The sequence below is a fragment of the Besnoitia besnoiti genome, chromosome I, assembly GCF_002563875.1.
Source record: "Besnoitia besnoiti strain Bb-Ger1 chromosome I, whole genome shotgun sequence".
NCBI classification, from domain to species: Eukaryota; Apicomplexa; class Conoidasida; order Eucoccidiorida; family Sarcocystidae; genus Besnoitia; species Besnoitia besnoiti.
In genome coordinates, this window is record NC_042356.1 from 7,041,947 (window position 1) to 7,052,370 (window position 10,424).

Consider the following 10,424-nt stretch of genomic DNA (forward strand, 5'->3'; position numbering starts at 1 on the left):
GTCCTCCCTCCTGAGTTATTTCAGACGCTTGTGTAGATGGGGAAGCCGGAGCCGCAGCCGCCCGCCGCGGGCGCGGGCGCAGGGGGGCTGCGATCTGAGCGGGGCGGGAGAAAGTCGCCCTCCGTGGCTGAGATCAATGAAATGCGGATGAACTACTGCATGGCAGTCCTCACGGTAAGGGTCGAAGCGCTCAGCTGCTTCTGCTGCATGCCTCTTGCGGCAGGATGAATTCCTCCTCCGCAGCACCTCCATGTCGGCTCTGGACTACTTAAGACAGCTAAAAGTGTTGGATATTAGATTCTTCTATAGTTTAACCGCTACTGCTGCGACTGTATATTATGTACTTAGGGTAGTACTATCAAGCCTTTTGTTCCAAACAGATTGTATGGAAAACCTAAAATTCGCATGTTTGATTGACATTTAGCCGGTAATATACAATCATCCAAGATACCTTTACCGCATGAGGGAATAAACAAGAACCTTTCCTCTGGGCTTCCTGCGTCGTGGCGTGTGGGTATCTCCCCCTTCCGCCTTGGTGTTTCGTAGACGCTTTTTTTCTTCCACTTCTTCTTCGTCTCCGTTCTGTCTCAGCGCCTTCACAGTTCCTAGGAATGCTGTTTCCCTCGAAGGGGTGTGTCTCTACTGCAGCATTTCATACTCGGTGTGGCTGCGAGCTCTTTAGGAAGGATGCCTTTTCTTTTTTGGATTCGGTGTGGGAAGTTGTCATCGTTCCCCATCTGCCTGACTTCGCGTAGAGTGGGGGGTTTCCTTCTTCAAATGCGTGTTTCGTCGTTCTTCGCCTTCATGGTGCGTTCTGTCTGCTGCAAGCGAATGCATACGCGGGGACGGTCTCCTAGATTGAGCTGTGCGTTTCCTGAGTGTTCCGCGCCTTTTTTCAGGGTCGTGAAGTCCGCGTGAAGTTGGAAAATGGCGGTCAAGTTCAGGGCCTGTTCCACGCGTATGAGAAGAAAGAAAGAAAAGACGGCCCAGAGGGCGACTTGGTTCTGTCGTGCGCCAGAGAACTCCCGACGGCGGTAAGCGAAATGCTGCTTCGAAGCCAGAAAAGGCTTCTTCAGATCGCAGCGCCTACTTCGGACTCGTTCCGCCCCCGGGTTCGTCTCTGCCTGCCGCGGTGATTGGTTCCGCCGGGACTAGCCCGACGGGGAGGGGGAGGGGTGGGGGAGGGGGCGCATGTGGGCGGCGGAGGCTGCAGTCACCAGAGCAAAGCTGCACAGCCGGCAACTTTTCGTTTTCAGGCGGAAGGCTAAAGGAAAACTAGGAGAAGGGCGACGCCCGGGGGGTAAAGAGACCGTATCGACGTTGGCTGGTACCTCTTCTGTGTTTCTCGTTGCCGGATTCCGCGTTTGTAGAACCGTTTGAGCGGAGAAGTGAAGCGCCAGCTGCATCTTCCAGACCGCTCCTTTCTCTCGCTGCACGCCTATGACGTCCCGCTCGCACCCGCTGCGCCGGCGACCGGTCCGGCGGGCGCCTCGGGCTCCAGTTCTGTCTTCTCGACCCCCGCTGCTTTCGCCTCCGGCGCGGGAGGCTTCCAGACAGACACGCAGATCAGCTCGCACGGGGGAGGAAAGCGATTCATGGAAAGAGGACTCGGTCACGGCCCCTCTGGCGGTGGTCGCGGCGGCGCAGGCTATCCCCGAGAGCTGCAGAAGTGGGTTGCTGATGGTAAGGCTCAACTTTTGTCTTTTCGCCCGAAACCACGCGACGCACTGGAGGGGGAGAAGACGTGACACGCTGCTGGTGGCAGAGGGCGGTGGCGTTGAGGCTAGGCGCTGCTGCTCGCCCGGCTCCTCTGTAGCGCGTCTCACTTTTCCTTCCTTGTCTGTCTTTTTTTACTTTTTCCACTTTATCTCTCCGTGTTTATGTGTGTTTTCCCGCGGGGGCGCCGCGTTGACCTGTCTCCGCGGTCGCGGCGCAATCTGGCGTTGCCTCTTCGACGTCGGGTCGTTCATGCGTCCTGCCTGTTGACACTGCCCGCTCGCCTTTGCGTGTTCGCTCTCGTGTCTTCAGGAGCGGGATCTTCACGAGGCGACGACGCCCTCGGCGCTCTGGAGCCTTCGGGCGGCTTGGGAGGGCGGCGACTGAGCGGCTCCGCGGGCACGGAGTGGGATCAGTTCGCTGTGAATGAGCAGCGCTTCGGAGTCCGCAGTTCCTACAAGGAGGAGCTCTACACGACGAAGCTCGATCTGGACGCCATTCCCCTCCAAGTCCAGCAACAAGCCGACAGACTGGCGACTGAAATGGAGAAGCAGCAACAGGGGGCCCGCGACGCCGCCGTCGACGACGTCAGAGGAGTAAGTCCGAAACGGAGGGCGTCGTCGCGCTGGCTTCGGGACCGCAGAGGCTTACGAAAGGGGGGCTGGAAGTCGTTAGACCCTGTGCTTGCTGCAGGTCTGCGTGGATGTTTGGTCGTCTTGGAATAAGAAACGCAAAAATGCTTGTTCCCTCAGATTGTAGCTAGGGGGGACGCTGTCGTGGAAGGCGAAGACGATGTGCATAAGCACCCGGTCCCGTTTTCTCGTGCCTCAGTGGAACTCTGCTGTCGAAGGTTTTCCGAGACACGCTTATGGGAACTCGCAGAGACAATACATACACGTCCTGCGGTCGTCTGCGGACGGACGCAAGATGTGTAATGGCAGTCAGTGGTTGCCTTCCACGAGATGGGGTAACGCATCCGTTGTTGTTGAGCGCTTGCAAGCTCTGATCGTTGTGTGGGCACATTTTTATCCAGGGTGAAGACGAAGAGGCCCTGTTCAGCGCGGTCACAGGCACGGGCGGCTACGCGCAGCACCGGCGCTCGCCGGGAGGCTCTGGAGGCGGGGTCTTGCGAGCGTCGCCGCCGCCGCCCGACAGCGCGGGTGGCGGGGGCGGGCGCGGCTCCACACGCAGTTCTGTGGCTTCCAACAGTCCCCACGCTGCTGGCGGACCCTCGGGGCTGGGAAACAAGTCGGGTGCGGCGAGCGGGTCTGGCGCGGGGGCGGCGCCAGCTGGCGAGCGCGGCGGAGACCGACGCGCGTCTTCTTTCGCGTCGTTGCCGGCGCAAAACTCCACGGGCCAGCGAGGAGACACCAGTCGGGCCTCGGGGAGCGCGGGTTCACCGGGCGGCAAAGGCGCGTCGGGCGGAGGCATCAGCGGCCACGTCGCCAAAGTCGCGGGCGGCGCCTTGAGGGAGTTGAGAGAAAACCTCGAGATCGCCGCCAAGGAAAACCAGAGGAAGGAACTCGCCAGAGGCCACGCGCCTGCTGCCGGGGGGCTTCCGGGGCCCAGAGGAGCCGGTAGGCGTTTGTTTGTTTTTGGTAGACAGGTGTGATGTGGGCTAGCCCACCAGAAGCGACGTGTGCATGCCTGTGGCGGCTGTGCTGTGAGTCTGCGAGTGGGAGGCAAGTGTCGAAGGAGCTCCGATGCGTCTGCAGTCGATGCAGAGAAAGGAAGAGAATACAGCCCGATTCTGGGGACTGCATTTCTGTTGGAGACGCGACGAAACTTGAGTCTGTATTGAGGCAGGGCGACTGTAGACCTCAGAGCTCTCGTCCCTCTTGTTCAGGCGAGGGAAGGCAAAGATGGAAAATCGCTGGAAGAAATGACACGGCTGTTGTGCGGGTGTTTGTCACTGCCAGGGGTCACCTCGACTCCTCCTGCACATAAAGAGCTCCACGAGACCCACAAGAAGATGCGCAGCATCCTGGCGTCAGGCTCACCCGGCCGGTAGGTTGTCTCGCTCCCTCGTGGGCGCGAGAAGTTCATGAGTCTGAGCCGCTTTCATGCGATGCTCAAGGAAGGCAGGGAGGGCAGGGCTGAGAAACATATCGCACCCAAGGTTCCATGTCCCCCATGGGAGGACTCCCTCACGCTGTTCAACGCTGCTTAAATAGATTTTGCAGAGACCTGTGCTCAATTAGGCGTGACCGCGTCTCGCGGGTCACTGCGGCTTTCTGGTGTCGAGTTGCTCTATTCAAACAGCAAAGGCTTGTTGTGTTTTTGGCGCATCTGTGTGTAGCTTGTATACGTGCTTGTGGGTAGAAACATTTCCTGTTTCTGCCTTCTCTCCGTTGCGTCTTCAGGGCTCCCGCGCTGCATGAACTCGGAGGCATCAATGCGTTGAACTTGGAGCCGGCGCTGCCGAAGCTGGACGACCAGACGCAGGAGGAATGGCTCAACTTCAAAAACAAGAAGACGCAGCAAGCGCAGCCAGGAGGCGGGGAAACAAAGCGCCGAGATCGAGCGCAAGATAAGAACGAATTTTTAAATGCGTCGAAAGTTTTCACGCAGCTGCTAGAGAAAAACAAGTCGCCGGGCTCTGCGAGGGGAAGTGGAAACAGCACAAGCGGCGGGCCCTCCCACGATACCTCGCCCGCGGGGGCAGCCTCGTCCGCTCAAAGTTCTCCGCACTTCAACACAAGTCATCAAACGGCCAACGCGGTCAATGCTTCTGGAGCTGCGGAGGGAGCGAGCGCATCAGAGGCTGCCGGGGGCGGCGCGAGCCCCTCGGGGGCTGCTTCAGCCGCAGGCGGGTCTTCTGCTCCCTCAGGCGCGGGTAAAGACGCTGGTCGCAGTAAGAACGGCGCGGGCTCATCCGCCACGGGCGTCAACGGCAGCGCCGGAACAACGAACAAGGGTGAGAAAGCGAGACGGGAGGAGATGGGCACATCGTTTTGGTTCAGAGGCGAATACTCCTGCTGACATGGTTGCTGGATTTGCCCCGAACGGTGGCTTTCAGGCTGTTTCGACGCCTTCATTGGTCAGTGCCGCGTGAGCGGCTGTGTGCAGGCGATCGATTGCTGTGTTCTCTGTCGTTCTTTTGCCTTGCACCGCTTTAGATTCGTCGCAGTCTTCATCGACTTTCGGCACTAAGAAGGGATTCCAGTTCAACCCTCACGCGAACGCCTTCACCCCGTCAACGCCCTCCCACACAAACCCGGCGGCCCTCCGGGGCCCGCATGGTGCGGCGGGGGCGGCTGCGTTGCATGCGAACGCGTATGGCGCCCATCGGCCCCACCCTGGAGTCCCAGGAGCGCCGGGGATGATGACTGGGTTGCCTCCGCAGCTCGGTCCAGGGGGCATGGTGGGAGTGCCTGGAGCCGCTGGCGGGCCGCCCGCTGGGCGAGTTATGGGCCCGTCGCCTGCGTCCGCGATCCCAGTTGTGGGATTGCCAGGAGCAGGGGGTGTCCGCGCCGGAGACCCCCCCCACATGCACACGTCTCTTCCGCATGCGAACGCCGCTGGGGCGCGTCACCATCCTCACCATGCTGCCACCGTGGATGGGACTGGTACCTCTGCGGTGCACGGCAAGGGTCACCTTGGCGCGGGGAGCGCAGGAGGCCCGAATGGGCTCGGTGGCCCACAGATTGCAGGGGCAGGCGTCCCCGGGGTACCGGGGGCCACCGGTGGGGCTGTTGCCCCACACGGCGGCAACACTGGAGGAGCCAACGCTGGCGCCACCGGAGCTGGCGCTCGCGGTCATCCTCAGGGGGCGACTGGCGGGAACCCGAATCACGGGGCTCCTCAACACCTGAACCCGGCTGGCGGCATGGCACTCACCCAGACGCCTCCAGGAGGTTGTGCGCCGCCTCCTGCGCATCCGTTCGCCGGTCAGCCAGGAGGCCCACCCCCACACGCTGCAGGTTGTTGGCCCGGCGGCATGGGTGCGGGAGCATCTAACGAGGGCCTGGTCGCCGGCGTGGTCGTCGCAGGAGGGACAGGCACCGCAGGAGGACTCCCTCCTCCCCAGCATCCGCAGGCCCCCGGCGGAGTGGCCGGGCCTCACCCCAACCACGCAGCCGGCGGCACGCCTGGAGGCGCCGCAGCGACGGGTCTCATGGGCCCGGCAGGGGGTGCTGGAGACCCGCAGAACCCAGGTGCCGCGGGGATGGCAGCAGGTGCTCTGCAAGGAGGCGGCATGATGGCCACTGCGGGCCCCGGAGGGGCGTCCGTGATCCCTGACGGACTTGCGGCCGGAGCGATGCCATTTGGAATGGGTGGATTCGCAATCAATAGCCACATGGCGGTAAGTGGATAAACAGGTCCGTGGCGCTCCGTGCCCTCCTGGGTTTGTTCGCACGCGCCGGTGACGGCGGCGCGATGCCTGTGCCGCAGCACGCCCTCGAGCACCTGCACTGCTCTTGCCTGCGTGTGGAGTTCCGCGCTAGGCTCTTGCAGCCCCACTCGGTTGAAACTTGGACATTTTTTGAGTTCCTTCGTCCACCCTGTATTATGCGAGGACGTCGGAACCAAAGTTCTCGTTGTTTCACCAGGTGCCTGCTGCACATGTCATCCCCAAGGCGCCGGCCTGCCGGAAGCCTGGCAGAGTCGGAGTCCCATGCACGCATGTAGGGCGATACCCCTCTCTCTGCTAGGTGCTGAAGGAACCGGGTCGAGAGGGATGCGGCTGACGCTGCTTCGTTCTCCCGGCGGAATGCCTGTGTCTTTCTGTGTGTTGCATGCAGCAAATGAACATGATGGGCGGAAATTTGATCGGCCAGCCTCCGCCTCCGCCGAGCCAACAGGGCCACCAGAGGCAACACCCTCATCACCAGCAAGGCCTCATCGGGAGCGCCAACATGCGAATGGGCCCCGGGGGAACGGTCGCTCCGCATCCCCACGGCGGAGGGCATCCTAACGGCAACGGGGCGCCGCACTTCGCGCCCTTCCAGCGTCTCTCTGCCTCTGTGGTAAGCGTTTATTGCCTCGCAGGAAGACACGAGACGCAGGCGTTGCGCAGTGAAATTCCAGGTGAATGCCGCGTGGGAGGGGCGCTCTCGACGACTTTTCTACCGTTTTCTTCAGGGCCCAGTGGCGGCGCTCAGATGTTACAGGGCTTCTCCGCAACGAGAGAATCCTGGTCTACTGGGCCAGGAATCATTCTAGGAAAACTGGGGGAAACCGCATCTGTTTAGCAGTGCTGGCGTCACGAAGGAGAAGCAGGCTTTGCGTTTTGCGTTCGTCTCGTATGTGACGCGGATAGTAATAGTACAGTCGACATAGTGATCAAGCAGTGCGGACTGTGTGAACCGGGTAGATCCTTTGGCGCTGGTGTTACATACTTTTTTGCGTGTGTGTGTGTTTGTGTTTGTGTGTGTGTGTGTCTTCGCCCTCAGAAGGTAGGCCGGTGACTCATGTCGCGCTGCCAGAGGGTGGAGGGTGACGGCTGAATGCCTCGCAGGCATCGTCAGCTCTCCCAGCGAGCCGCCTACGCAGTTCAGGTTGAGAGGGACCCGCGACGGCTTGGCGGTCAAGTGCGTGCGTTGGGTCGCAGTCGCGCGTATGCAGGAGTTTTTAATGCAGGTGGGAGGCGAGTGTGCGCTCGGCGGGGTGCGTTTATGCGCCTTTTTCCACCTTCTGTCTGCGTTGGTATGTCTTTTTCAGAAGGGTGGTAAGGGAGGCCGAGGGTCGTCGGGCATGCAACGCAACCGCGATGTTGGGGAGTTCGTGAACTCCCTCATAAACAAGGCGCGCCATGAGAAGCTGTCTCAAGTCTCGTCGGAATGGATTGGCCTCGGTAAGGTCGCTTGTCCACTAGCTCCTCTGCTGATGTTTTTTCTGTGCTATTCCTCTTTCGATGGGGCCTACCAGTACCTTAGTTGCAATTCAGGCGGGCACGGAAGAAGCAGGCGGCTGCGAAGCCTGTCCATTGCGGCTCAAGAAATCAGAAGGAGCCGCAGTCGAAGAACGGGGGCACCCAGTCTCTGCATGCAGTAGGTGGAGCTGGTGCCTCGCTCTTGTGCAAGCGATCGCGGGAGGATGCAAGACGTATCTTTTGGCGGGTTTTCAGAGCATGGTTTCATGCACCATGGAGTGCGGGCGGCGTTCGCTTTATTGGTTTCCAGGCACTGATTCATATAGAATGATTCTTGGACAGATTCCTCCGACGTCCTTCCCCCCAGCCGCGGCTCTGCCTGCCGCAGCTCTCAGTGCGCCCATTGCGCCTTTCCCGAGTAAGCTACGTTGAGTGGAAGGAAGGTCGCCCAGTAGCCGATCGCCCTTTCATCACACTCCACCGCTGTAAGACTGCGGACTGAATATCTGTGTGTCGCTCATCAGCACGCTTGATGTCTCCTTCCCTTCCTTGCTGTGCTGCAGTTCTTCACCCGCAGCTTTCGGCGCCGTTGCCAGCTAGCCCGCTGTTCAGCCTCCACCCGCGGCTGCTGTTTCCGGCTGGTCCCCAAGCCTTTTTGCCGGCGGCCGGCGCGCCGCCGCACCCGGGAGCGATGTCCTACCCTCTGATGTATCCGCCTCTCCCTCTCGCTCAGCATCTGTCCCCGCTTGTCTCTAATCCGGCTGCCGCCGCCGCTGTCGCGGCAGCCGCGGCGGCTGCAGCTGCGCACCAGCAGGGTCATGCGTCTCACCCAGGGGGCGGCGCTGGGGCGCAGGCGCCCTTGGCCCCGGGAGCGCCTGGGCAAGCTGCAGGGGCGTTGCCGAACGCCCCGAACCAAACTGGCGGCGTGGTGGGGGCTGCGGGGGCGCTTGGCCCGCCGGCGTTGCCTGCGGGCAACGGGGCCGCCGCGGGAGCCCCGGGCGCAGGGTTTCAGCAGTCCCAGCTACTTGTGCAGCAGCAGGTCCCTTCGGGAGGGGGAGTGCAGCCTCACCAGAGAGGCGTGGGCGCCGTCGCAGGAGTCCCGTGCACGCTCCAGGCGCCCCAGGGGCAGCCGCAGTCCGGGCAACAGCCCCAGCAGACGATAGTGGGCCTCGCCGCTGGTGCCGCCATGGGCCAGCCGCTGGCCGCGCAGACAGGGCCCGCTAACTTCGCGGCCATGGCCGCCGCGCTGGGCCACCCGCACTTCCCAGGAGCTGCAGCCGGCGGCGGCGTCATGGGCGCCGCGCATGCTGTTCCGGTAAGGGGGAGAGAGCAGGAGTTTGGTGCGGCACGCAGCAGAATGCTTGTGTAGAGGACTGTAATGTGAAGCTGTCCGATGCTCCGCGATCCCCTACTGCCTGCGGAGTTTCGTGCTAGAAGTGCCGACAGACGTTTCTGTTCCGAGCTGTCTTGTTTCGAACATGTGGAGGGTAGAAATGAGTGGAATTTTCCCAAGTGGAGCCCGCCAAGTAAGGTGCAAACACTACCGACTCAGCAACTACCCATAGTTGTCTCTCGACGTGTTGGTCGCTCGTTTATGCTCAGTTTCGCGTGTCATGATCTCCATGCGTGTTCCGTCTTGAGAGTTGGTTTTCTGCTGCTTTTTCTCCCTGTTCCCAGTACGTTCCGCAGCCGCTTGCGGGTCTCGCGGCTGCCGGTCGTCCTCTAGCGTACGCGCCGATGATGGCTGCCGGCGCGCAGCAGCCGGGACTTCTTCATGGATTCGGGGCGCCGCAGCAGGCAATTATGCCCGTTCCGCCGCTGCTGGCGACCCCGGCGGCGACAGCGGGCGTTGCTCACCCCTCGCAGGGCACGCGGGGGGCCTCCGGAGCGCAAACAGGCCCTGCAGAGGCATCGGCTGCTCCACAGACTCCAGGTGGGTCGAGTGGAGGCGGCGATACCGCCCCCGCTGCAGGCGTGGGGACCCAGGGGGCTGCATCCGGGGGGTCTCAGGGCGCCGGGGGGGACGCAGGACCCGGGGGCGCGGGAAGTAGTGGAGAGAACGGCAGCACAGCCACCGGAGCAAGCGGAGGAGGAGGACCAGGCAGCGAAACTGGTGGGGGTTCGGGGAACAGCAGTGGGGGAGGAAATGCAGCGGATTGAGGACCGTAGGATGGAGCTGTGTAGGGGGAAGGGGGGGGGACGGAAGCAGATGTGGATGAATGGGCGTGGAGAACGTGGTATCAGGCTTCGGAGAAAGCTGCTCCACAGTATGAGGCGAAGAAAGTGGAGAAGTGGCGCTCGAGCAGAAAGTGACTGTGGGGATTCGTCTCCTGTCTACCTCTCTGCTCACGTGCGTAATGCGTGGCGGCTACATTATGCAAGCTGAGCAGCGTACGGTGGTTTTAGGTTCCGTGTGGCTGTTGCATGAGAAGCAGAGTGTGACTGGGTCGCTAAAGAGGAAACAGCGCCGCTAACAGTGGCAGGAGCCAAGAGGCCTGTTGCAGTGTTCAGGTCGCCTATCGGCGGTATGATTGCAGTTATGTGTGTCTCTTTGTTTTCGGTAAGGGATGTGACACTCCAATAAGGGAGCGGCTGTGTGGTGAGGGAACGTGTTCGGTACTTGGGTGATGAACCCGGTCGCTGGAACCATGGAGTGCCCGCCTAACACGGGGATGAGTCCACGGAGCGGCTACCCCGCCCGTAGGCTGCATCTAGAAGCAGACAAAAGAACGATACGGAACACGGAATGCTACCAACCGATGCAGAGCCAAGCCTATTTTTATCTGCGCTGCGACAAAAAGGCACGGCGAGCGAACTGCATACTAGACAACAAGCGCTGGCAAATCGCACTTCGGCGCTTGCACGGACACGCACTCATATCCGTCTCAGATCG

At 61.4% G+C, this 10,424-nt stretch overlaps 1 protein-coding gene across 1 annotated transcript; it reads left to right on the plus strand.

Moving 5' to 3' along the window:
* Positions 1 to 36: 36 nt before the first annotated feature.
* On the plus strand, positions 37 to 9,691 carry BESB_009880 (LsmAD domain-containing protein; the record flags this gene model as incomplete). Its single annotated transcript, XM_029359742.1, has 13 exons — positions 37 to 174; positions 900 to 1,034; positions 1,371 to 1,683; positions 2,029 to 2,312; positions 2,750 to 3,293; positions 3,636 to 3,723; positions 4,080 to 4,396; positions 4,836 to 6,022; positions 6,462 to 6,683; positions 7,381 to 7,513; positions 7,842 to 7,949; positions 8,095 to 8,846; positions 9,209 to 9,691. The coding sequence occupies 13 exons, from the start codon at positions 37 to 39 to the stop codon at positions 9,689 to 9,691; spliced, it is 4,704 nt and encodes a 1,567-aa protein (XP_029222655.1).
* Between the last annotated feature and the right edge of the window lie 733 nt (positions 9,692 to 10,424).